This window comes from Microcebus murinus, chromosome 9, assembly GCF_040939455.1.
Source record: "Microcebus murinus isolate Inina chromosome 9, M.murinus_Inina_mat1.0, whole genome shotgun sequence".
Classification (NCBI taxonomy): Eukaryota; Metazoa; Chordata; class Mammalia; order Primates; family Cheirogaleidae; genus Microcebus; species Microcebus murinus.
Genome location: NC_134112.1, coordinates 34094529 through 34120427, shown reverse-complemented (window position 1 = coordinate 34120427; position 25899 = coordinate 34094529). Strand labels below are relative to the sequence as shown.

The window sequence follows — 25899 nt, the reverse complement described above, 5'->3', positions numbered from 1 at the left end:
CGCACTACTTGTCATCTCTTCTTTGGCCTCCGTGCAAGCTGTAGAAGAAAACCGGACCTAGTCGCCCTGTGGTGCCTGTTGAGGATGTTTGGAAACAATTTACACTTGCACTAATACTTGGTTTGTGAGAGACAGCCTGGGGGAGGGGGAAAGGAAGGGCCTCTTGGCTCTGCTAGAGTTCTCGGGTCTCTTTGTAACTCACATCTTGAGATTTATGGAAATAGGCAGTGGAGGGTAAAGAGGGTGGAGAATGGAGAAGGCAGAGATTAAATTGGCGTTGCTGCCTATATATAGCCTTAGATTAGCCCCTTAATCCAATCTTCATTCAACTGTAATATGTAACCTGGAGCTACGCCCATGCGTGGTCAGGGGGTAGATAAGAAGTATGTACCTTACTGTGGCTCAGAAACAGGACTTGCTTGCTAAAATATGAAGTCAGTCATTTCTCCAGGGTGCACATCTATAGCATGTACAGCATCCACGAAAGTTTCTTTAGATACTGTTGTTTACGGTTTACTGCTGTTTCTCTCCAGACTAGTATTGATGTTTCTCTCCAGATCCGTCTGTGTCAAAGAGAAATATTTGAGTAATTATGTAGATGGTTTTTGTTAAGCATCCTCTGGACCACTCTTTCTTCCTACAGTGCCATATATAAAGTGAAATGCATTTTCCTCTGGCCATATGCCTTCATTTTGCTGGAAGCATTCACTAACACTTCTGAAATCCCACGGAATATGTTTATCATTATTTCCTGCCTTTAGCAAAAAATCTCTTCGAAACTCCAGCTGTCCCCCACCTCCCCCCACAAGGCTTCGGTTTTAGAAGCTGGGACTGATATGAGAACATCTTACATGAAAACAGTTTGAAATTATCTATCTCAATGTATAACAAAGAAACTTTTGTTTGATGCTTTAATAATGATGTGGCTGTTCTAACAAGTAGTAAGGCTTTTGAGAGTGACCAGTCTTTTGTAATGCTGTTACTGTCACAGTTAGAATTGATTTATAACATAGTATCAGGCAGAAAGAACCCATAAACCTAAAAATGCTTGAGGAGTAACCTCCAGGAACATGTGATTTAGCATCTTACCAGCAGATGCATAGACAGAATTGGGTACTTCATTGATAGTATTTCCATCTCTTGTTCCAAATCTGGGCCATGGTTACTTGAAGGTCACACCTGTTTGTCTCACTGGGGTTGTAAGTTCCTCAAGGATAGCAACTTTATATATATTTTTTTTTGGGGGGGGGCTGCCTTATGACTCTGGGTTGGTATTTAGTCCTGTGAATATGTGACTTCAGCAAATTTAGAGACAATGACATTTAAAGACAAAGAAAAACCAAAATCTACCTAGAAATACAGATAAATCAAATATTCAGTTTGAATTCCTAGAAAACAGATATGTAATGGATAGTGTTCATTGGATGGATTACATTAATAGTTTTGTGTAGTGTAAATATTAAATGTAGGAATAAGATTAGCTAATGGGCATATTAAAATGTATTCATATCAAGAAGTTTTATTGATAATAAAATAGCTACTATATATTGAATATTTAGTCTGTGCCAGATAGTTACCTATTCACATAGGTTTGTTTGCCAATATTATCCCCATTTCTACAAAGAAGAGGACAGAAACTAAGAGAAGTAATTAATTTGCCCACAGCCCGACAGATAGGAAGTGGCAGAACCTAGTCGATCTATCTCTAATACATTTTCTCTTTTCCCTATTCTCTGCCTATGTACCTGGCAGTAAGGGGGAAATTATATATTTTAACTAGCTAATGTATAATACATCCATGTCCAGCATGCCAAAGATGCAGTCTCCTTCCCACCTCTTTCCCCAGTCCTTTCTCCATGCCCCACAACTGATATCTATTTTTCATATCCTTCCTAAGATATTTTTTGTTTATAGCTTATATGTATATTTCTGCTACTTTTTATAGAAATGGGAGAATACTAAAACACTGTTGAGTAGTAGAATTTGTGTGATGCTCTTTTCTGTTTCTTTCTTCACCTTTTTAAGAATAATGATTTCTGAAATGTCTGAAATATGTGTCCTCTCATCTGTTTTTCTACCGCTCCCACCCTAGATCTATTGGCAGTGGGCTCCTGAGTAGCCCGCTTCTCACTCACCTCTCTCCACCCAGCTAATTCAAGAAACTCTCCATTCAATAAGCATTGAGCATCCATCATCCTGTGAATGGTTCTGCACCAGCCACAGCACAGAGGTCTAGATCTGGCCTAGAAGGCTCCAGTCCATCTTGTGGTTCCAGCAGGCATTTCCAGGCCGCCAGCTCCTCCCATTCACTGGGCTCTAAGGTCACCATTCTGCTGGTTCCCTAATCTGCCAGTCATTTCCACCCTTTTGTTCCTGCTCCTCTCTTCCTGGAATGACCTTCCTTCCCTCTTCACTGAGTCACCTCCCCAGATCTGATTAACTGCTCAACATTCCAGACACTTTAAATAAAACCTGTTATCTTCAGTTTTCATGTTCACCTCTCCCACCCAATCCAGTTAGGGGAGTATAGACACTAGTAAACACATTCATTTATGTCTCTCAGCAAGGGAGATAAGTCAGATCTTTGCACTGGATGATACTGACATGCAACATGGTTGCTGGTGACATTTTTGGCACCCTTTAATTCTCTCTTATCTGAATGGATCATAACTATCCCTCTCTTCCTTCCCTCCAAATTGACATCATTGCTTCTTCATGTGGATTTCCATGAAAATACCTAAAGACAACACCTTTCTCATCACATTCTGTTATAATTATTATTATTATTATTTTTTGAGACAGAGTCTCGCTCTATTGCTGGGGCTAGAGTGCCATGGCATCAGCCTAGCTCACAGCAACCTCAAACTCCTGGGCTCAGGCGATCCTACTGCCTCAGCCATCCCAAGGAGCTGGGACTACAGGCATGTGCCACTATGCCTGGCTAATTTTTTCTATATAGATTTTTAGTTGGCCAGCTAATTTCTTTCTATTTTTAGTAGAGACGGGGTCTCGCAGTTGCTCATGCTGGTCTCGAACTCCTGACCTTGAGTGATCCTCCCACCTCAGCCTCCCAGAGTGCTAGGATTATGCTAGGATTACAGGCGTGAGCCACCGTACCCCGGCCTGTTATAATTATTATTAATAATAAATATAATCTGGCCCTTCTCTTTCTAGACTATTAATTAACCAAGTCAAATTTACCTTGATTTCTCAAGATTTAACCCCATGTCTTGCATGGGGTCTAGTATATGCATGTCTAGTATATGCTCAGTACATGCTGAGTTGAATTCAGTTTGATCTCTAAGTTATTTTAGGTGGATTTGTTTTCCGACTTGACTAATCCTTCCTGGCAATGTGAGGTGATGGCACTAAGCACACATAACCATAAACAGAGGCAGAAAGTCTTTAAATGTTTGGCACTTCAAGCTTCTTGACATTCTGATGAATGCTATCAACTAAGAAAAAAATAGTTCATATGTCCATGGTACAAATTTTATTTCCCAATGAAAGCCCCTGATCTCCAGCTCTCTGCATAGAGACAATGCTGTTTTCCTTTTTATTGCAGGGTTGGGTATTATATCTTTCAGGGCACTATTTTCCTTGACATTTGGCTTTCTTTTCTTAGACTTGGGTATATTCCTTCACTGACTGGATATTTGATGATATTAAGGAAGTTTAATTTTTTCTTAGGTTTGAAATGATATTGTGGGTATATTTTTATGAGATCCCTTATCTTTTAGAGATACATACTGAATTATTTAAGGAGGGGATGAAATGACATCTGAGATTTGCTTTAATATAATTCTGTGACTGGGAAACAGGGACTGACTGAGAATATAAATGAGATAACATTGACTATTGTTAATGGTTAAATCTGGGTGATGAGTACATTGGCTTGATTTTACTGTTGTCTCTACTTTTGGATATATTTGAAATTTTCCATAATGAAGTATTAAAAAGGAAAGTTTGGAAGTATTGCAGCCTCTAAGAAATTGTTGTTTTGTTTTATTTTTTTTTAACACAACACAAGAAAGTAACAAATACAAATGTTCTTTTCTCTGTACTTGGAGTTTAGCTTATGCAATTATTCATTTTAAGTGTTAAAATAGTTACACCTAAATCTGCAAAGGACTGTCTTATGAACAATGCATTTCCATAAACACTGCACATCAGCTTTTTACCTCTCCATAAAACTAAAAGGTAGGTGGCTTTACTCAGTACTTGTGGCACAGATTTAGGAATATCTTACTGGCAGTTAATCTTCATCTTTTTGGGGGGGCTTCATCTTTTTTTGGAAACTGACAAAGTATTTTGCAGACAAATCTGAAGAAGGGGTACAAATATATTTAGTTTAACTGAGAAAATCAAGATGTGAATGAAGTGGAGATACTGATTTTCTTCTATGCTTCATAAACCAACTCAGAAGATATTCCCTAAAAAGAAGTGCCAAAACTGTCCTGAGCCCTAGTAGCATTGTGACGCTAAGTCTATTGATATAGGAAAATCAGGGTTGGACTCAGCATAGGGTGTGCCTGCTATGTTCTTACTCTTGGGGTTTGCTTAAGTGAATGCTTACTTTGATACCTACTTTCTGATGAGTCCAATTTTATAACTTATGTTTCTTGATTTCTAAATTTCTTTTATTACATTTTAGATATATTAAACATCATTTATATATAACATGTCATCCTAGGATTTATTTGAGGGTTTTTTTTTTTAAGAATATTTAATTAATATAAAGTCTACCAATATTAGCAGGTCATACACTAGAATACTTTTCAGTCTTAGCTCACTCTAATGCCTGTGATTTGAAGGCATAGATCTCTTTAGCAAGTATCTTTTAGGCAGTTAGCTGCCAAGTGGAATGATTTGGCCTGTTCTAAATTTGGCATGTGTTGAGTGAAGAGTGCCAAAAATGTTTAGATAGTCGTATTTGTAAACTATTTGCTTTGAAAGTAAAGGTTTAGGTAACTCACTGAATAAACAATTCTTTGTCAAATGCCAAAGAGACAATGTTCTCATTATTCTTGAATTTTAGAATCAGGTGTTTCCTTTGATTTTTTTTAAAGTTTATGTCAAAAAAGAAAGAAAAAAATGTAATGACAATATATATAAGAAAGATTAATGCCCTGTGTTAATATTAAAGATATTACAATCCTTTGGCTATCTTTAATTAGCTTAATTCTTGAAAGACTATTATTTTAGTAAGAAAACAATAATAACAAATTTGTATGAGATGTGGAATGATATTTTTGCTTTTCATATCTCAACTTATTTTCATGCTTAGGAGTGTAAAAAATATAATTGTTAGATGTACTGTTATTTTTGAGGACTTGAAAATAAATCTCAAGAAAAGTCCTAGGGCAGAGGTGAGTGATGATAAGAGATAAAAAAACACTTCACAGCCAGGTGTAGTGGCTCACCCCTGAAATCCAAGCACTCTGGGAGGCCGAGGTGGGAGGATCGCTCAAGGTCAGGAGTTCACAACCAGCCTAAGCAAGAGTGAGACCCCGTCTTTACTAAAAAGAGAGAAAATTAATTGGCCAACTAAAATATATAGAAAAAAATTGGCTGGGCATGGTGGCACATGACTGTAGTCCCAGCTACTCACTCAGGAGGCTGAGGCAGAAGGATTGAATGAGCCCAGGAGTTTGAGGTTGCTGTGAGCGAGGCTGATGCCACAGCACTCTAGCCTGGGCAACAGAGTGAGACTCTGTCTCATTAAAAAAAAAAAAAAAAAAACCCTTGGCGATGCAGAGAACATATCATAAGCTACTATTGGGTGTGTAGTTTTATGATATTCTGCCGTCATCTTTTTCTTTCTGTAGTCACATGGGGGACTTTAATACTGTTCACACTAACCTGAACAGCTTCTGGGATTTCTGGTCATTTCTAAGGGAAAAACAAAAAAGAGCATGACATATGTTTTGTGTGTGCAAGGTTATAGAATGGGGCTCTTATAAACAGGAAAGAGAACCCCAAGTTGATGGTGCAGAGGAAACTGCCAGCTAGAAGAAAAGGATGCAGTTGCTAGTGTTTGGGAGTGTGGAGAGTGTGTTTTTGTTAGAGTTGAGCCTCTGGGGGAAGCAATTTAAAAACCGGATCCTATAGTGCTAGAGGTCATGGTGCCATAAATTTTCTAATATTTGAATGTCCCTAAATGGCAGTATTTGTATTAAATTCTCTCTCTAAAGGTATCTTTTTTTTTTTTCCCTCTTAGAACTCTACGGAGAACTGTTTGGCATTTTGGAGGTAACATATGCTAATTCAATTTATCCACATGCTGAACTCGACTCTAAATTAATATTTATGCTCCACTCTATCTAATTCTAAACTATAAAATCTACGAGGCAAATAATGAAAAAGCTGCCTTCGAGAATCATATAAATAACTATCCAAGACATTGCACCAGCTATGATTGCCTCTCTGGAAAGTGCACAGAGTAGAGACAGTGGATCCCATCCTGGCCCTGACTCATCCTTGTATGTAAGCTCCAGACGGGCAGGGATCTTTGATCCCCACTGTATCGCCAGTGCTAAAATGGCATGCATGACCTCAGCCAAGTGGTTTGACATGTTAGAACCTTATGTGAGGGTTAGCTGAGGGCCTGGGTTTAGATTCAGGGTTTTCGAAGGGCTCCATTCCTCATGGATGTCAACTGTAAGCTAGTAAGTGAAGAAACACACTTCACTGTTAAAACATTAATAAACACAATTGCAACTCAAATGCGTCATAGGATGTGTTTTAACATACTGGAGACTACCAATGCTTGTTAGCTTGCACTGCCAGATTGTTAGTGCAGTGCCTGGAACAAGGCTCCAACTTCTAAAAAGTGAGCACCATGAAACTTGCCTGATTTAGTCCCCATAGCATCCCTATTGACTAGTATAAGACCTGGCATATCTGGTAAATAAATGAATGATTCTCTCTCTGTATGTTTAAACTTTTTTTTTTTTTTTTTTTTTGAGACAGAGTCTTACCCTTTTTGCCAGGGCTAGAAGTGCCATGGCGTCAGCCTAGCTCACAGCAACCTCAAACTCCTGGGCTCAAGCAATCCTCCTGCCTCAGCCTCCCAGGTAGCTGGGACTACATGCCAGGCTACCATGCCTGGCTAATTTTTTTTCTATTTTTAGTTGTTTGGCTAATTTCTTTCTATTTATAGTAGAGATGAGGTCTCTTTCTTGCTCAGGCTGGTCTCGAACTCCTGAGCTCAAGCAATCCTCCCACCTCAGCCTCCCAGAGTGCTAAGATTACAGGCGTGAGCCACCACACCGGCGTGTTTAAACCCCTTTAAAAAGTATAAATGAGAGAGTTTGTAGCTCTGTACTGGTGGTTTTGTTTTTATTGTTTCTATATTAACTCTGTGTGGTCTACTAGTATAAAATTGTGTCGAGTACAGTCTCATATCATAGTGTGCTGTGCCTCTTTAAACCCTAGATTAGGCTTTGGCATTTCTCTCCAATCTGTGCTCTCACTGTGGTATAAGCATTTGTGTAGACAGTAACTTTGGTATTTGTGTGTGTGCAGCCCTTCAAATAAAGCTTCACCTGCTAGACAGGCTTGGGCAGATCCTTTTCTGGGAGGATGGGAACAGAGGTTTCTTGGTTGAGAGAACTAGTAAGTGAGCAAATAAATGTTTGGATTCATGCCCACCACCACCTTTGAGCTTCCTGAAGGTCCATGACCATGTTTTTGAAACAGTTGCTCCAAAGCAAAACTACCCCACTGGTTACTAGCATAGGACATTGTTTTGTTGTTTTGTTTTGTTTTTCCAGGACATTCTGTTTTCCCCTCCTTGATTAAAATCCTCTGAAGAGAGGAACACACTTCAATACCTCTTACCACAATAACTTACATTCTGACTTTCCATTTGAACTAATGGTCACCAACACTCACATCAGTTTTGTGTCTGTCAGGACTTATTAAACTGACATGCTCTGTGGCATTTAACACTCTAGTCCTTGCTGATTTTCATATCCTGGTTTTCCTCATCTTCTTAGGGAAGCTGTTCTTGTGTATGCTATCCATAAACTGCATACCCCTGGGTGGAAAGTAAATCTAATATAAAAATCATCTTCCTTCTTTACTATGTAGGGCTCAACATCTGTTGAGCTATTTTCCAATGAAAAAGTACTTTTCTGGAGGCACGATTATTGGAGATGAGACTTTTTAATATTAGTTTTTATCTTTCATTCAATATAGGTAAAAATTACAAATGCATAAATGCTTTCTAAAAGGTTATACAAGACAATGTTAAAGGGTTTAAATTATTATTTCCATGGAGTGAGGCAAGGACATGAGATCAGGAGTGAAAGGTTGGGAAATGGAATTTACTTTTTACTTTATACTCTGATATACTTTCAGCTATTTTTTTTTTTTGCCACCAATATATTTATAGTTTTTAAAATGCTAATTAAAATAAAAAACATAGAGACTATCTTGTTTTATTTTAAGCTTAACCACTATATGATTAACAAATTTCAAGGGCATTCCCTTTCTAAGTAATGTTTCAACTTTTCCTAACATGATGCATGGTAATACGTGGATTTTAAAGAAAGATCATAGAGAATATCATTGAATCAAATCATATAACTCTAAGTCCTAATGCAAATCATTTTTTTAGGTTGTACTTTACTGTATTACTAGGAAACATAGTAGAATTGGATTTTTAAATGTTTTCTGTATGTGTGTACCCTCCAAAAGTATTGCATTTGATATGCAATATATGAAAATCAGGCCTATTGCTTTATAGTGCAGTTATTACTCAGCTTGATCACCTACTTTTTAATTTCTTTTCAGTATTTTTTATCATAATATTATGCATGAGTCCTCTAAAAGAATGGAGGATTATATAGTTATAATCACATAACTATACACAGATATACAGTTATATGTTTAAATGTGAATAGTGGTCATTACTGAAAGATTTATAGATACTTTTCCCAAATTTTCCCTACATATTCTATAATGTATGTGGTGAGCTGACTTTATAGTCAAAGTCAATTTTTAAAAGAATTTTTTTTATAACAGGTATTAATTTTTTCACACCTTTATCAAATAATTAAGTGGTGTGCATTATGATATATAAAGTGAATGACCATAAGATAAATTAACATAATGGATAACATAAAACCAAATCTTGGGAGATACAGACCTTCCAAATCATCACTTTGTGAGAATATATATTTACTCAGTTGATACTTCAATTAATCTATTTTTTAAATTGTTCATTGCAAAGTATTGCCTTTGAAGGCAATATATGAAAATCTGGTGCATTGCTTTATAATGCTCATATTACTCAGTTTGTTCACCTACTTTTTTATTTTTCAGTATTTTGTTATAAAAATATCATGCATAAAAAGAGTATGTGTGTTGGGGAATGTGATATGGTTGGACACACCAGCTAACGTCAAGATGGTCACCTACTTTTTTTCAGCAGATTAGAATTAGACTCAGAAATACCTCTGATTTTCTACAATTAAATCCTCTATCAAACAATGAAATTTCTCATCATCGAGAGTAATCAAAAGAATGTCCTGGAGACTCTGGGGAAAATGCTAAAATAAGAGGTTCATAAATCTATGAATTAAAAAGAGTTGATTAATGACAGCACTCTTTGTTTAGTTTACCATTTTCCTTTATTGAAGGAAGAAATTACTTTGATGGATAAATTCTGGAATATATGTTTTTTAATTGGTTAAGTTACTGTGTAACATTTTATACTTAACACGTTTATTGCTTGGCTAGATGTACTTCAAATACTTAATGTAGAAAAAAATAATGATACTTTAAAATAGATTTTTTTTGCAAGAGTTATTTTGTTTTCAATTGACACATAATAATTATACACATTTAGGGTACAATGTGATGTTTTGATATATATGTATTGTGTGATGATTAAATCAGGGTAATTAGCATACTCATGGCCTCAAACACTTGTTATTTCTTTATAGTGAGAACACTCAAACCTTTCTTCTAGCTCTTTTAAAGCATGCAATACAGTTTTGTTGGCTGTAGTCACCCTACTGTGCAATAGAACACTAGAACTTATTCTTCCTATATATGTGGTCCCCAGCCCCTTGGCTGTGGACATGTGCTGGTCCACGGCCTGTTAGGAACTACAGCCCACAGCAGGTGGGGAGTGGTGGGCTGGCAAGTGAAACTTCATCTGTATTTGCAGCTTCTCCCCATCACCCGCATCACTGCATAAGTTCCGCCTCCTGTCAGATCAGCTGCAGCATTAAATTCTCATAGGAGCATGCATGAACCCTACTATAAACTGTGCATGTGCAGGTTCTAGGTTGTGCACTCCTTATGAGAATCTAATGCCTGATGATCTGAGATCATGATGGTAAGAGGCCGCAAATACAGATTATCATCAGCAGAGAGGTTTGACTGCCCTGTAAATGTGATGTGCTCAAATCATCCCAAAACCATGCCCCCTGCACTCCTGTCCATGGAAAAATATTTTCTCACGAAACTGATCCCTGGTGCCAAAAAGGTTGGAGACCACTGTCCTGTATAACTGTAACTTTGTACCTGTTGGCCAGCCTCTGCCCTCTCCCCATGTTTCACTCTCTCCTATTCTCCCCAGCCTCTGGTAACCACTGTTTTACTTGTATGAGATAAACTTTCTTTAGATACCACATATGAATGAAATAATGTGGTATTTGCTCTTCTATGCTCAGCTTATTTCACTTAACATAATGTCCTCTAGGTTCATTCATATTGTCACAAATGACAGGATTTCCTTCCTTTTTATGGCTGAGTAGTATTCCACTATGTATATATGCCACAATTTCTTTATTTGTTCATGCAACAATGGACACTTAGGTTGATTCCATATCTTAACTATTGTGAATAGTGCTGCAATATGGGATTGCAGACATCTCATTTCCTTTCCATATATACCCAATAATGGGATTGTTGGATTATATGGTACTTCTATTTTCAATTTTTGGAGTAACCTCCATACTGTTGGTACATGCTATTAGTACAGCCTCCATTATGGCTGTACTAATTTACAATTCCACCAACAGAGTATAAGAGTTCCCCTTTCTCTACATCCTTACCAGCATCTGTTATTATGTATTTTTTGTTTTTTATAATAGTCATTCTAACTGGGACGAGGTGATATATCATCATGGTTTTGATTTGGATTTCAATAATGGGTTGTTTTATTAAAACTTTTAAACCCTTTTCTGTTCAGGAACCATAGCTTTTCCTTTAGATACTCGTTTCGAATTAGCAGGATTTATCATTTCTTTAAAAAAAAAACACATCCTATTTTATACATGCACACCTTTATTTTTTTCTTTTGCTGTTGCCTCTCTTCTTTTCATCATGGTGATCTTTAATAATATTCAGTTTCATTTTATATACTTCTACATCTCTCCTCAAGACAGTAATGTAGAAAAATATTTCCATGGCAGGACTAACAAAGGTAGCACACAGTGTGGTTAAGTGATTTATAGGGAGCTTATGCCTGGATTTTGTATAGTCTAGGTCCGCAGCCTCATTGGGGGAATCAAAAAACCCCTATTCTAATATAGCAATAAGGGCAGTTTTTAAAAATAACTGCTTGCTGAGCGCGGTGGCTCATGCTTATAATCCTAGCAATCTGGGAAGCCAAGGTGGGATGATTGCTTGAGGTCAGAAGTTCAAGACTAAAGTGAGCAAGAGGGATACCCCATCTCTACCAAAAATAGAAAAAAATCAGCTGGGTGTGGTGATGTGTACCTGCAGTCCCAGCTCCTCAGGCAGGTGAGGCAGGAGGGTTGCTTGAGTCCAGGAGTTTGAGGTGGCAGGGAGCTATGATGATATCACTGCACTCTACCCAGATTGACAGAGCAAGCCTCTGTCTAAATAAATAAATAAAATAGCTTCTTGTACACAGGACAGCCAAATATAAGGATATATTTACCAGCATAAGACATTTATTATAAGCACCCTCAAGAGTTAATTTTTCTTTAATCTGGAAAAGTTCTTTAGTCTTTGTTTTTAAAAGATAGTTATGTTTCTGAAGAATGTAGACCGGTTGTTTTGGAGAACATCCCTAGATATGAGTTTATCTCTCGTGATTAGATTCAGGTTGTGCATTTTTATGAGGGATATCACGTGAACAACATCATCTTCTTTTCAGAGTAAAACATCTGGAGATAGGTGATTTTCCATTATCCCATGGTTAAGGTGTTTCTCTAATGTGTACTTAACTATTTGTCATTTTGTAATTTTTGTGAAGATGATTTGAGAGTATGTAGGTATCCTATTGATCTTCAAGCACCCCTCCACACACACACACACACACACACACACACCTGTATAGATTTAGCATGCATTGATGATTTTTGCATGAATCAATTTTTAATGTGATGGTTGCAAAATGGTGATCTTCTATTCCATCTTTCCCTTCTCTTTCCCAACTACCTCCCTTTCCTTGTGTAAGGAAAAACTTGTTTTCTTTAAAATGAGCATAAATTTATGAGCACAGACCTATGAGTTTTCATTTTATTCAGTGTGATATTGCTATCCTTAATTATTTTGGTGCACAAATTTTCCAAGGCTAGGCCAGTGGCATTGTTTGCAAGATGGTGTCTATGTTGTTTTAATTTTTTCAAAAACACTTTTGTATTTGCTGAAACAAGATGTCCCAGGGTCATAGTGATTCTTCCCTGCACCATCCTTGGAATCAGCCATTTGTTCAAGGAACCTTCGTTTCTTTTAGTAGAGAATGATATTTAGACCTTGTGTCACTTTTTTAATGCACAAATATTATTGCTTGTAACTTTTTTGAAATTGGTTCAAACATCAAAAGAGGTTAAAGTTTTTTTCACTTAAATATACACAATTTTCTAACTATAAAAGTTATATGTACTCAGATTTATTTTATAGAAAATATATACAAGTATAGATAAGAGAAATAAAATGTCCCCTACACCACTCATGTTGACCACAGTTGAGTCCTAGTAGCTAAGAATACATCATGTCTGTAGACTTTGGCATTTTGCAGTATCTACATAGCATATTGTTTTTCTCTAAGTCACAAAAATTAGCTAGTTTCATTTTCAGTCATATATTGCTTTTTAAAATTCCTCTTTTGTTGTCTTTTTCCCTCCCATTATTGCAATATCCTAAAGTAGGAAAAGTCAGTCTGCTGGTGGTCAACTTCTTCTTTTGCTTCCTCTCTCCTTAAAACCCATGATCTTGCCTATCTTCCACCACCCCCTAACTATCAGAGGATATAAAATTGTGGAAATAAATGTTAGTATCAAAGACTATGGAAAACATTTATTTTGTACAGTCTAATTGTGGATTCGTTTGTTTGTTTGGGAGACAGAGTTTTGCTCTCTTGCCCAGGCTAGAGTACAGTGGCATCACCATATCTCACTGCAACCTCAAACTCTTGTGCTCAAGTGATCCTCTTACCTCAGCCTCCTGAAATATGTGCTTATGTGTTACTGCTTCTGTGCTTAGACCTGAGTGCAAAATTTTCAACCTTTGAGAGCTGGGACCATCTCTGGTTTTGTGCACCATTGTTTCCTCCATAGTGTAGGGTTTTTTTCAGCCTCAGCACTATTGAAATTTCAAGCCAAATAATACTTGGTTGTGAGGGGCTCTTCTGTGCATTGTAGGAACTTATCTAGAGCAGAGGATTTGGGGCAATTAGTTATGCAAATACCCCGAAGCATTGTATTTTAGGAATGGATTTTCTAAAAGCCAAAGTATGCAACAATGTGGGTAGTGTATGTCAGCAGTCCCCAACCTTTTTGGCACCAAGGACTGGTTTCATGGAAGACAATTTTTTCCACAGACAGGGAAGGGGGCATGGTTTCAGGATGATTCAAGCACCTTACATATATTGTATACTTTATTTCTGTTGTTATTACACTATAATATATAATGAAATATTTATATAACTCACCATAATGCAGAATCTAATGTTGCTGCTGATCTGACAGGAGGCAGAGCTCAGGCGGTGATGCGAGCAATGGGGAGCTGCTATAAATACAGAGGAAGCTTTGCTCACTCACCCACTGGCTCACCCGCCACTCACTTCCTGCTGTGCACACGGCCTGGTTCCTAACAGACCATGGACTGGTACCGGTCCATGCATGGCCCCAGGGTTGGGGACTGCAGGTATATGTGTTTGAGTCTTTCAAAGTGTTCCAAGACATTAGAATGATATCAGCAAGACAACAAGGTTAGACCATCAGGAAGACTGAATGAGCATGGCCACTTGTTGGGGGAAGGGAAAATTCTGGGAAAAGTGCTATGGCCCAGAAAAGGGAAGGCGCAAGCCCTAAGGGTCTCCTCAGAGATTGTGTTAAATAGAGGCCATAAATTGATTAGCAGAGTGGAAGTAATTTAGGAGTTAATTTATACTTGAATTTTAAAAAAATAACTTCATTGAAATAAAGTAAGTGACATTATGTAATTGCCTTAATTTGTTCCTATAAAGAGGTTGTATTAATACATGGTTACTTAAAAAATGTAATTTTGGGAATATTTAAAAGGAAACAGAAAACCAACATTCAGAGAACTAAGGTAGGAATATTAAGTTTAAGGTATAAAATAATTTTGAAACATTAAAATGAAAACTATTAATATATCATGGTGCCTTTATGTTTTGTTAAGGGAGATTTGGATTAATATGTTAGCTTAGTATTCTTTCTTTCACAGCACAATTTCTTTGGGCTTTGATAATTCTTTCCCTATAATGTAGTTACTTAGCACAATTAAAGATTTCTCCATTAATGTTCCTCACTGGAAAATATGTTTATAACTTTTTGAAGAGGGGACTATTATGTTTCATGCTTTTTAAGAAAGATATTTTTCTTCTCTGGAAGGCTTGTGTGACTAAAAAAAAAAAAAAAAAAAAAGAAAGATATTTTTCTGTAATATTAAGGATAAGATTGAAGGGGATGTGAGTATACAGCAATATTTTTGTATTAAAGAAAGGAATATTTAATTTTATTTAGAAACATTTTTCTTTTATAACTAGATTATCTGCTATTTTAAATTTTAATTTTTTTCAATTATTATAAATACTACAGTGTTCACAGAATTTGTTAGGAGATAAAATAATTAAGCTTTTTATAGAGGCTGAGTGATTTTGAGCATGAAAAGGCTGTTAGTTTCTAAAACCACGATAAGGGCAGTAAACTGAACTAATGCTATTCTGGGCAACAAATTTTATAGTGTTATTACAGACATATAGTTAGTTTATTGCTTTAGAGTGTTAATTGTTTAAACTTTTAGAGCCAATTTAATTATTTTTGTTTCTTTTGAGAGAATAATGCTACAATGTTATTAACCCAAAAGATTCCTAGATCAGACACTTTCTGTAAAGAATTTTATTATGCCTTTTTTTTTAATTTTCAATTTTAGCTTTCATAGAAAGTAGAATAGTTTATAATTATAGATAATTTTTAGTTTCTTTTAATGGTATATGATTTCACTCATTTAGAATACGGCATAAAAGGTAATTCTTAAAACAACTAAACACAAAGTACTTCATGAGAACATTGCAATGAAATGGCTCAATTTTATTGAGTTTCATGTGTTATTATTATATCTTTATGAAATACTTTGTATTTGGGGGGTGATGTTGTTGCCCTATAATCTTTAAAGTTTAAGGTCTTCTCCCCCCTCCCCCCAAAGTCTTAAACAATGACTGCTAGCAGAAAGCTTTATTTAAAGTGTGGTACAGCTGGGCGTGGTGGCTCAGGCCTGTAATCTAGCACTCTGGGAGTCCGAGGTGGGAGGATTGCTCAAGGTCAGGAGTTCCAAACCAGCCTGAGCAAGATCCTGTCTCTACTATATATAGAAATTAATCAACCAACTAAAAATATAGAGGCCGGGCGTGGTGGCTCACGCCTATAATCCTAGCACTTTGGGAGGCCAAGGCGGGCAGATTGCTCAAGGTCAGGAGTTCGAAACCAGCCTGAGCGAGACCCTGTCTCTACCAAAAATAGAAATAAATTAATTGACCAACTAAAATATATATATACAAAAAATTAGCTGAGCATGGTGGCGCATGCCTGTAGTCCCAGCTACTCGGGAGGCTGAGGCAGTAGGATCGCTGAGCCCCGGAGATTGAGGTTGCTGTGAGCCAGGCTGACGCCACGGCACTCACTCTAGCCTGGGCAACAAAGTGAGACTCTGTCTCAAAAAAAAAAAAAAAAATATATATATATATATATACACAAAAAATTAGCCAGGCATGGTGGCGCATGCCTGTAGTCCCAGCTACTCGGGAGGCTGAGGCAGCAGGATTGCTTGAGCCCAGGAGATTGAGGTTGCTGTGAGCTAGGCTGATGCCACGGCACTCACTCAAGCCTGGGCAACAAAAAAAAAAAAAAAAGAAAGAAAGGTAAAGTGTGGTATTTTTTCTTTCTACTATAAGCACATAGCTTGAAAATTTGTGCCAAATGCTCCTCAGAGCTATCTTATTTGAAAAATACTAATTTAAAATATTTATTTAGATGTATTTTTACCTTTTTATCAAATTTAAGTGTTTTGATCTGTAAGGATCAATTTAAAACTGCATTGCCCAACATGTCGTCATTAGCAACACTGGCTATTTAAGTTTAAATTTTAATTAGTAAAATGAAATAAAAGTAAACATTTAGTTCTTCATTCACACTAGGCACATTTCCACGACTCAGTAGATCATTGCGGTTCTATTGGATACACTGCTCTAGATTAGGAGGTCACAAACTACCACCTGAGGGCTCAATCTGGCCCACCAATTGTTTTGTTAATAAAGTGTTATTGGAATACAGCCATGACCATTTGTTTGCATATGGTTCATGGCTGCTTTCCGACTGTAACAGCAGAATTGAGTAATTCAAACAGAATCCTTATAGCTCACAGAGACTAAAATGTTTTCTTTTCATTTTTTTACAGAAAAAATGTGACCTCTGCTTTAGCATATATATATTCATAAAGTTAAGGTTGTTTGAATCAGCAGAGTTATTATATGCATGGCATATAATACTTGTATAGCATGTTCTATCTACAAGGCACGTTATCATGGTTTAAAGATGGGCCAAACCAGAAGAACAATCAAAAATAGAGTATAAGACCCCAACCCAGATTCCTAGGCAAGAACAGTCATTCCGCTGTGGGGACAACTAGAAGATATGTCCTCTGGTAGATCAGTTCCTTTCCCAAATGATGAGAGAGAACTAAAGAAAGAAGAGTATCAGCTAAGACTGAACAGTCAGCATACAAGGTGCCAATCCACTTAAGCTGGACAACTGGGAGGCTTGGTGCCCAGGTGCCAAGAAATCCATCCATGCTGATAGGCCATTGTTGTACCTGGGCCATCTGGTTGGGAGTTAGGGGATGGAACTTGCAAATGGGACATTAGAAGATTAATAAAGCAAGGTGGGGTGAAATATAACTAACATGTTAGATGGAAAAACTTTTCAATTTAGACATAACTAGGAATTTATTCAAAAATGTTTGATTCATTAATAGAATATCAACCTTCTACATTTTGACAGATCGGATCATTTTAGTATTTTTATAGTCTTCTTTTATCTCGTGGAGTATACAAGAAGTGTTTACTCTCAATGACATGTGAAACATTTTCAATCCATTCTACTATTTTACCTACAATTTTTTTTTTTTTTTTTTTTTGAGACAGAGTCTCGCTTTGTTGCCCAGGCTACAGTGAGTGCCCCGGTGTCAGCCTAGCTCACAACAACCTTAAACTCCTAGGCTCAAGCAATCCTGTGTCAGCCTCCCAAGTAGCTGGGACTACAGGCATGCACCACCATGTCCGACTAATTTTCTATATATTTTTAGTTGGCCAATTAATTTGTTTCTATTTTTTAGTAAAGATGGGGGTCTTGCTCTTACTCAGGCTGGTTTCAAACTCCTGACCTCGAGCAATCCACCCGCCTCGTTCTCCCAGAGTGCTAGGATTACAGGAGTGAGCCACCAGGCCGGCCTGTATTTGGCTCATAGTTTTTAAAATAGAAGCCAAATTGTCATTATGCGTAGGTTGTACCCCAGACCAATTTGTCTTTGAGGATTTTGTTTTATTTTTTTAACTTATGTAGTTTTCATTAGTTGATTTTAAGTTGTAGTGTAATGTACTAAAAGTTAGCTTTTGACAGTGGCCTAATAGAACTGTCTTTGCTACTCTTTGTTATTTTCCCATGTTTAAGCTAGCAAAGTTTCTTATTCCAAGTGCCCTTGCTTCTCCTAGGACAGGGCTTTTATAAGGGCTCAGGGAGTACCTTATAAAGCCTAACCCTCACTGCAGCAGATTATAGTGGAGCGTGAAGAGCTAAATTTAGAGGAAAGCCAAGCCTCTGCCCCAAATAGTAACAGCTAAAGGATAGATAACTCTCTGTAAGCAGAATATCTTCATTTAGTCTTTCACTACCAGTGGGTGAGTTTTTTCTTTGTTTTTGTTTGTTTCAATTTTTGGTGTTATTTATATCAAAATCTTTGAGTACATTTGTATGTTTGCATGTTATTTATTATGTTATCTTCCACATGGAATATATCAAGGGCGTGAAAAATAAGTGCACATAACTGGGCTATGAAGAAACAAACTTTTGTGCTTAGAAGTAAACTAAGTATAAAAGCTAAAGGTTTTGAAAATAGAGTAATTCTCTCATATGTTGTGTTTGGTGATAATTCCTCATTAACAGAAAAAATAGAAACAAAGTGTAAAGATAGAGTTAATTAGGGAATTCCAAGAATTTGTATTCTAAACCCCAAAATAAAACTTTTAGAGGGACTCACACTTTTTATTTTGTAAATTTACAAAATTTTAAACATCTTTAGCTGGGGTGTGGTGGCATTCAGCTACTCAGGAGGCTGAGGCAGGAGGATTGCTTGAGCCCAGGAGTTCACAGACAGCCTGGGCAAGATAGTGAAATTCTGGTCTCTAAAAAACAAATAAATGAAAACATCTTTGGCAGAGAGTAATTCCTTGCTTACATGTTCACCTGCCGGAGAAGTTTCAGGCTAACTGAGCTCTATTTATATTCTTGCATCATGGTACAGAACCCAAGCTCTTGACAGATATTTTTCTTTGCTAACGTAAGAATATATTTTGTATAATATCTATTGTACTGTGGAGGTGGGGAGCCAATGAGAGAAACGTACATACATTATCATCACTTTTATACCAATACAATATTTCCTGATCGTGAGTGAGTGTTGAAAATGCCAACAGGGAAATTTCTGAAGAAAAGAGTTTTGCAGTGAATATAAATGATGTGTTAGAAGCTCAACTTCCAACACTCATTAAATGAAATGGGATTTCATTGATTAAGATTATAGCATTTGTAACTTTAAATAGATGTGGCCATTGCACTATACACAGAATGACTCCCAGTTTCTTTCTCTACCCTCCTAGTCTGTGCTTCTGTTGTTTCAACTATGACATTGTATTGCAAATGTCTGGGTTTTATCCCTCCCACTGGGTTCCTCGAGGGCATGGCTTCTGGCTTAATGATCTTTGTATCTCAAAGCATGATGTATTAAGTTCATTTTACTTTATAGGATTGATAAAAATTGTCTGCTCAAACCGTGTAATAAATTACTTTTTGTGCTTACTTTATTTTTAATTAGTTTCACTTTTAAAATAAAATAATAATCAAGTTGAAGTTTTCAATAATAAACAGATTTTTTTTTATGTGAAGCTGTAAGTTTCTCTTTCATGGGGAGGAAGGAAGATTTGATACATAAATTAAATAATAATTTTTCCATATTCTTAAGGATTTTTAAAGAACCTTTGAGAAGTAATTAAATAATGTATTTATACTATAAATTTTCTTGATGGTGTATTTGGCAAAATCTAGACATTTTCAAATCAATTTCTAAAAGCTTTGAAAAGTAATGACATCCTTGAATAATGCACATTATCTGAAATGTTTGGCCTTCATAATTTAAGCAAGGTAGACATATGTTCAGTTTATAATATTTATGCCACCAAGCTTATTTATTCTCAACTCTTAAGAGGTCTTGTGGAGCAGGTTTTACAGTTTTTAAAAAAGATAATTCACTATATTTTTAATTGTATATTAAATCCAGTAGAAGAATATAGAGTACCCAAATCCCCATCCACTGCGGCAAACAAAAAGTTAAAAACTTGTGAACGGTTTCTTGTATCCTTCTTAAATTTTTCTTGCATAGAAAATCATACATTGTATACATCCCCTTTTTAGCCAAGTACTTAACATTATTTTATTCAACTTGCTTTTTCCCACTAACAATATGCCTTGGACATCTTTCCATATCAGCGCAGCAGCACTGACAAGTATTTATTAAATGCTTAAACTTTGCTCAGTATTTAGGTGCTAAAGATATAGCATTGAGTCAAACCTACAAGGCCCCTACCCTTTTGGAGGTCACACTTTCATGGGGGAAATAGGCCACAAATGGATAATAATAAAATGTCAGGCACTGCTAAAGCCTCTGAAGAGAAATAAAGTTAGGGATTGTCAGAGGGTGACAAGGGAGTGAAGTTGTCATGAGGATGGTCAGGAAAGGCCTCTTTGAAAAGGAGGCATTGGAATGAATGCAGAAAGTAAGGCATGTGGACAGCTGGGGAAGATCCTTCCTTCCCAAAAGAGAGACAGATACAGAACCTCAGAAACTGGACCTTGCCTGGGCTATTGGAAGCAAAACAAAGAGGACAGTGTGTCTGGAACTCAATGAATGATGGGAAGAGGTGTGCGTTGAATATACACACATAACGTGAGGGCCAGAAATGGAATATAGTTGCATCTAATTCATTCTTTCATAAGGCTTCGTGGTGTTCCATTTGGTGGCTAAATTATTCAGACTCATATTTATGGACATTTCACTTTTCATTTTTTTTTATATATCCAACAATGCTTCAACTCAGTCCAATAACACATATCTAGCTATCTGCAGGTATATTTGCATTCTTACATGGGCATAACTGTAGGATAAATTCCCAGTAAGGTATTGCTAGACCAAGATCATGTATGTGTGAATATTTCCTTATCCTCACCAAATGCTTCCCAAAAGTATCACATGGAGTTTAACCTTTATGCCAAAGTGGATGTCTGGTGGTTTTCCCTATGTCCTTTGCCAACACTCAACATTGGTAGACTTAAAAATTTTTGCTAGTCTGATGGTCTAAATTAGATCTCATTTTAAAATTATATTCAGTTATGGGTGAGGTTGAACATATATTTATTAGCCACATGTTTTTCATATGAACTGCTTGTTTGAAATAACATAATCTTGTTTTCGTTTTGTTTTCAGAAATTTTATGAATAAGCATCAGAAGCCAGTGCTAACAGGCCAGCGGTTCAAAACTCGGAAAAGGGGTAGGTTGCATTTTGTGTTTGTGGGTGTGTGGCTATCAGTGTGGGGGTGTATTTATTTAAATTTCTAGTCAAAATATAAAATTGGAGGAGAAGAATTCAAATAATCTCTGTTTTCACCTAGCCTCACTAATTCTACTAATTTGAGGTCTGAATGTAGAGTCTGAAGTTCTGCATTTGAGCCCTCAAATTGCCAGCTACTTAGGTGTTTGATGTTGGACAAGACATTTAACGTGCCTGAGCTATGTGTCTATTTACAAAGCGGAGGTAATTATACCTGTTTACATTGTCTTACTCTGGTGAAGTTACGAAGGCAATCGATAAACTTTACCGATTTTGACATCAGCATTTATATTTGGTTTTTGCTTTCTTTGTTGTTTTGAGAAAGTGTTGATGGCAAAGATGGTAAAACTAAGAGAAAAGTAAATTAGGAGGTTATATATTAAAGATTTTTTTTTTTTTTACTTTTTGAGAAATTAAGAAGTCGAATCTACTGCCCTAAATACTCTTAAAACCCTTAAAATGATATTTTCAAGTGTCTTTTATTGTGGAGAGAGGAGTAATAAACCCAGTTTAGTTTGATCACTGATAACATTTCTATTTGTGTGCCTTCTCTTTTTTAAATAATGTTCCTCTTAATGTCCTTTCTGTATAAAGAACATCTTAAACATGGTTTTACACTTAGACAGTTTTGCATAATGATATAGAGGTTCTCTTAGATAAAAAACTAGTAGAACTGAAACTCAATAGGGAAACTTTGAAAGAGGAAACATGGTGTAAATTAAGTTAAATAACATTAAAAGGAGTGACTGAGAAATATTTAAGGAAGTAAATGTGTAGAATGAACACTGTTGAAGCATAATCCCATGTAATGATTTTTGAATACTGAATAGTTTGATCAATAAACCACTTTTGTGTGCCTTTGGCCTTGCCTGTGCTCAGGCAGCATCTGCAGCCCGTGTTCTCTTGCAATGCTGTGTCCACTTAAGTAGCAAGTCCTGTGGAAAGAAAAAAAGTCCCTATACAAGGGTACAGTACATCATTTGGGTCATAGGAGTTTGCAAGAGTCACCAGATAGACTGAATTTAACTGTGTGCTGCCTGCTGGAAAGCTTCAAGTTCACATACACAGACACAGACACACACACAAATATGAACATAAAAAAAAATTTAAAAGTAATCAGAATATGGTTATTTTGTACAGTATTTCTGTCTTGCACTCTCCTTTTTCTCGCTTTTTTTTTTTTTTCCTTCCTGGCTCATCCCCATAAGGTAAATAAGTACAAATATATAGCCTGAGCCACCTCCCTCTATTCAGTACTCATCTTAGTCTTAGAAATCGTGTCCCTGCTCCAGTTCCCCGTTGAAATCTGAAAACAGATCATCAAACAAAAGGTGCTAACCAGAATGCATTCATTGTCCCATTGTTTAAGGCAGTGTTGAAGGGAAAATGACGTGGATGATTTCAAAAGGACTTATCAGTAATGAACAATATAGCTCAGAAACCTGTTTACAGTTGAGGTATTGTGGGAGCTAGTAATGTGATAATAGTTAATATGTGCCCGACTGTGAGGCGCAGAAAGGTTTTCCACTGCCTGCCCACCGAGGGAACGTGTTAATCTCAGACCTGGATCTCCGGCTCAAGTGGCTTCATTAGTGTGACGCTGATTCACTGTAACTGAGCTGAGAGCAAGAAAGGGCCCAAGAATGTGTTGCACAACAGCAGATGTGGTTCAACAAATAAACCGGCCCTTACCGTCTGTCTTCAGTTTAGAACAGGAGAGGTTTTCTCATTGTGAACAGGTTCGCCTCTGATTCATTCCGTGGTCAAGAGAGTACTACTAGAGTATGCAGAGAAGCTACTGAGAAATATATATTATTTGTCAGTTGATGCGGATTTATATAACTCAGGTCTGTTGGGAAATTAAGCAATACTTGAGCCATTTTGTGCCAAGCTGCTGATTGGGGAAAGAAAAAAATTGAGTGAACCTCGTTTTCTGCTCTTCGTAGTAGGGAATTACCTCCTGACAATTTATCATGCCATGGCTTTTCTTTGCTGTTATAAAGGGGCTGACTTCAAATAAATGGTTAGCAGTTTTGTAGAGCCGAGGCGAAAAAAGCTACTGAGGGTATTTCAAGGTCATTTTGATAGGCTATTTTCTGAAGATCTGTCATCACTTTGAAACTATTTCCTAGCAAAGCTAATGCTCTTGGATGCCAAGTTAGTATAACGATGTATTTCTTATTGCTTAACAGTAAATGTAAACATTATGATAAGACACAATATAGAGAACTCCATTCAGGCCCTATTTTCCTTTATGAAATGCTCACATCTTGTTTATGGCATGTGCTCCAAAGTTGTTATGTTTTCCAGAGTGGCTTGTGGGAGTCTGAGAATTTCTCCCACAAGCCATTGTTACGCTTTGCTAAATTAAATATTTGCTGATTGAACTGGCCTTTCCATATGGATTTTTAGAGAAATTGGATTAAAATTAGTGAAAATAGGAGAGCAAAAATGGCCAAATTGCAGGCATCTAGAGTGACCATGTGCTAAGGTTTGTGCCTCACACTTTAGCCCTGTGCTGTTGGTTTTAAATCACTCTTAGATTCATGGTAAGTGGTGATAGTTAATAGTTGAGTAAACCTTTACATTTTGAAATATATGTAAATATGTGTGTGTGTAGTTAGAAAATACATGATATGTTTAATTCGTTTACTAAAACTTCAGTGATATTTATAAAGGAATGTAGGTTATGTTATTTATCACTTAATTAGCAGGTTGGAAAAATACTATATAAACCAGTTACTGTAGTTCCATAGTAAGCAAGTTAGATAAGATATAGGCATATTTAAGTGTCAGTAATAGGCCTGTTTCTCTAGGTCAGTACAAAGGCTGTTATGACTAACTCTTTAGTGTCACACTTGCGATTCACCAACACAGTATACATTTCAGACCCTAATAATGATACAATCCCATTTCAAGCAAGGTTTGAATTGCCAAATAGAAATTCAAGGAGGCAATGTCATATTTTCATTAGAATTTTGTTAGTATATTTGCTAGACTGCCCTCAAATAAAATACAAGCTGCATGTGCTGTTTTTTCAGATTAATAGGAATCTTTAGGTAAATTGTTGTCTTGTTTCCCAAATTTCCATTAGTGTTCTTGCCATTTTCTTGTATGGGAATGTTCTATTCCTCTTGATGGGTCTTAGTCTTAGCAACTGGGAGCTTTTTTCACTCTGTAAGAGAATTATCATGCCACTATAACTTTTTAATATTCCCAAGCTATAAGTGGTCATTTCGATCTAATACCTTATTGTTGTCTATTGAAATATCCTTGGCCATGATATGCTATCTTCCTTTTTCTGTTTCTTGGCAATTCTTTTGGAAAATTATAATGAGAGGATAAAGACCTTTTTACAGACAAGTTTTAAGTTGTCTCTTAAATTCAAAACAAAGCCCTCTGCTTGGATTCTCGGCATAGTCTGGGGTTTTCCTCATTTACCAACTTATATTTCCCAATGCCTCCATTCGCATTTTCAAAATCATCAAAATCTGTTCTACCACCTGAGCCCACCTCCAAGCATGCTGTAGTGCCCTTGTGGCGATGGCCTCAGTTGATTTTGGAAGCTGGTCACAAGGCTTAATAAACAGCTTGTGATCTTTTTACTTGTATTCTCATATTATAGGAAAGAAAATACCTTTCTCCAAGGGGAAAGGAGAATTACCCTTTGGCTAGAGACCCCTAAGTGGGAGGTGAGGTTTTCCTTGCTTGCCAGTGGGTTCCTCTTGTGTAGAGACACAGTTACCCCCTCCTCCAGCTCCACATAATATATTCCTCTAGAGTTCTCATCCATTTTCCTCCCCCTCTGCAAAACAAGACCCCAATTATATTTTTTCCTGCAGTCAACATTTGCATGTTCTTGGCTGCATAATGTTTTGCTTAAAGCATCAAAAGGACTTTTCATCTCTTGCTCATGATGAATATTGTTCCAGTTAATTTATGTGTGTCTTTATGGTATGCTGCGTGACTCTGACTGGTACTGGGCATGCCATTCTTCTCTGGTTCTGATGCTGATGTCATCGGTGTTAACCGATTACAACCCATCCCTTTTGTTATCCGACTAGGAGTAGTCAGTCTGTACAAAGTAAGCAGTTGCTGTGTGGTTTTTAAATGTAATTTTTAATTTTATCAAGGTTGTGCATTCACCAGGCATGGCTATTTCTTTGTCTTTCTACTGGAAGTATTAAGCATGCACTTAACTACTGTGGAAGGTGAGGATTCAGCTCTTTTTCACTGCCCTGCCCACCTGCATACCTCCTGTCCTTCTTCGCTGTTCCCTCATTCTGTCATAATTTCAGCTAGACCAGTGTCTAGGGTTTATATTACTGTGACTTTATACGTGCTATTCACAGGCGAACTGTTATTTGATTGCTTTCCTTTTTCTGAATGTCATTTTTGTTATCTCTGAATTTAATAAATTTAATAATTTTTCTCCCCCCCCACACTAGTTTTTTGTGCTATAAAACTATTCAATTCTAACCTTTCTTTCCCTTTGCCGTTGTATAAATCT

The 25899-nt window shown here is 36.7% G+C and overlaps 1 protein-coding gene across 3 annotated transcripts in view; it reads left to right on the top strand.

Annotated features, from left to right (window-relative positions):
- The window catches only part of BZW2 (basic leucine zipper and W2 domains 2), a 60658-nt gene that overhangs the window by 1513 nt on the left and 33246 nt on the right, over window positions 1–25899 (top strand). For 2 of the 3 annotated variants that reach the window (XM_020289846.2, XM_012781028.2), the window contains exon 2: window positions 21265–21329. In XM_020289846.2, the coding sequence (XP_020145435.2) occupies window positions 21272–21329 (58 nt within the window). In that variant the 5' untranslated portion in view covers window positions 21265–21271. Of the gene's footprint in view, window positions 1–6220; window positions 6253–21264; window positions 21330–25899 lie in introns of all 3 variants that reach the window. The other variant, XM_076006396.1, reaches the window with a different exon arrangement.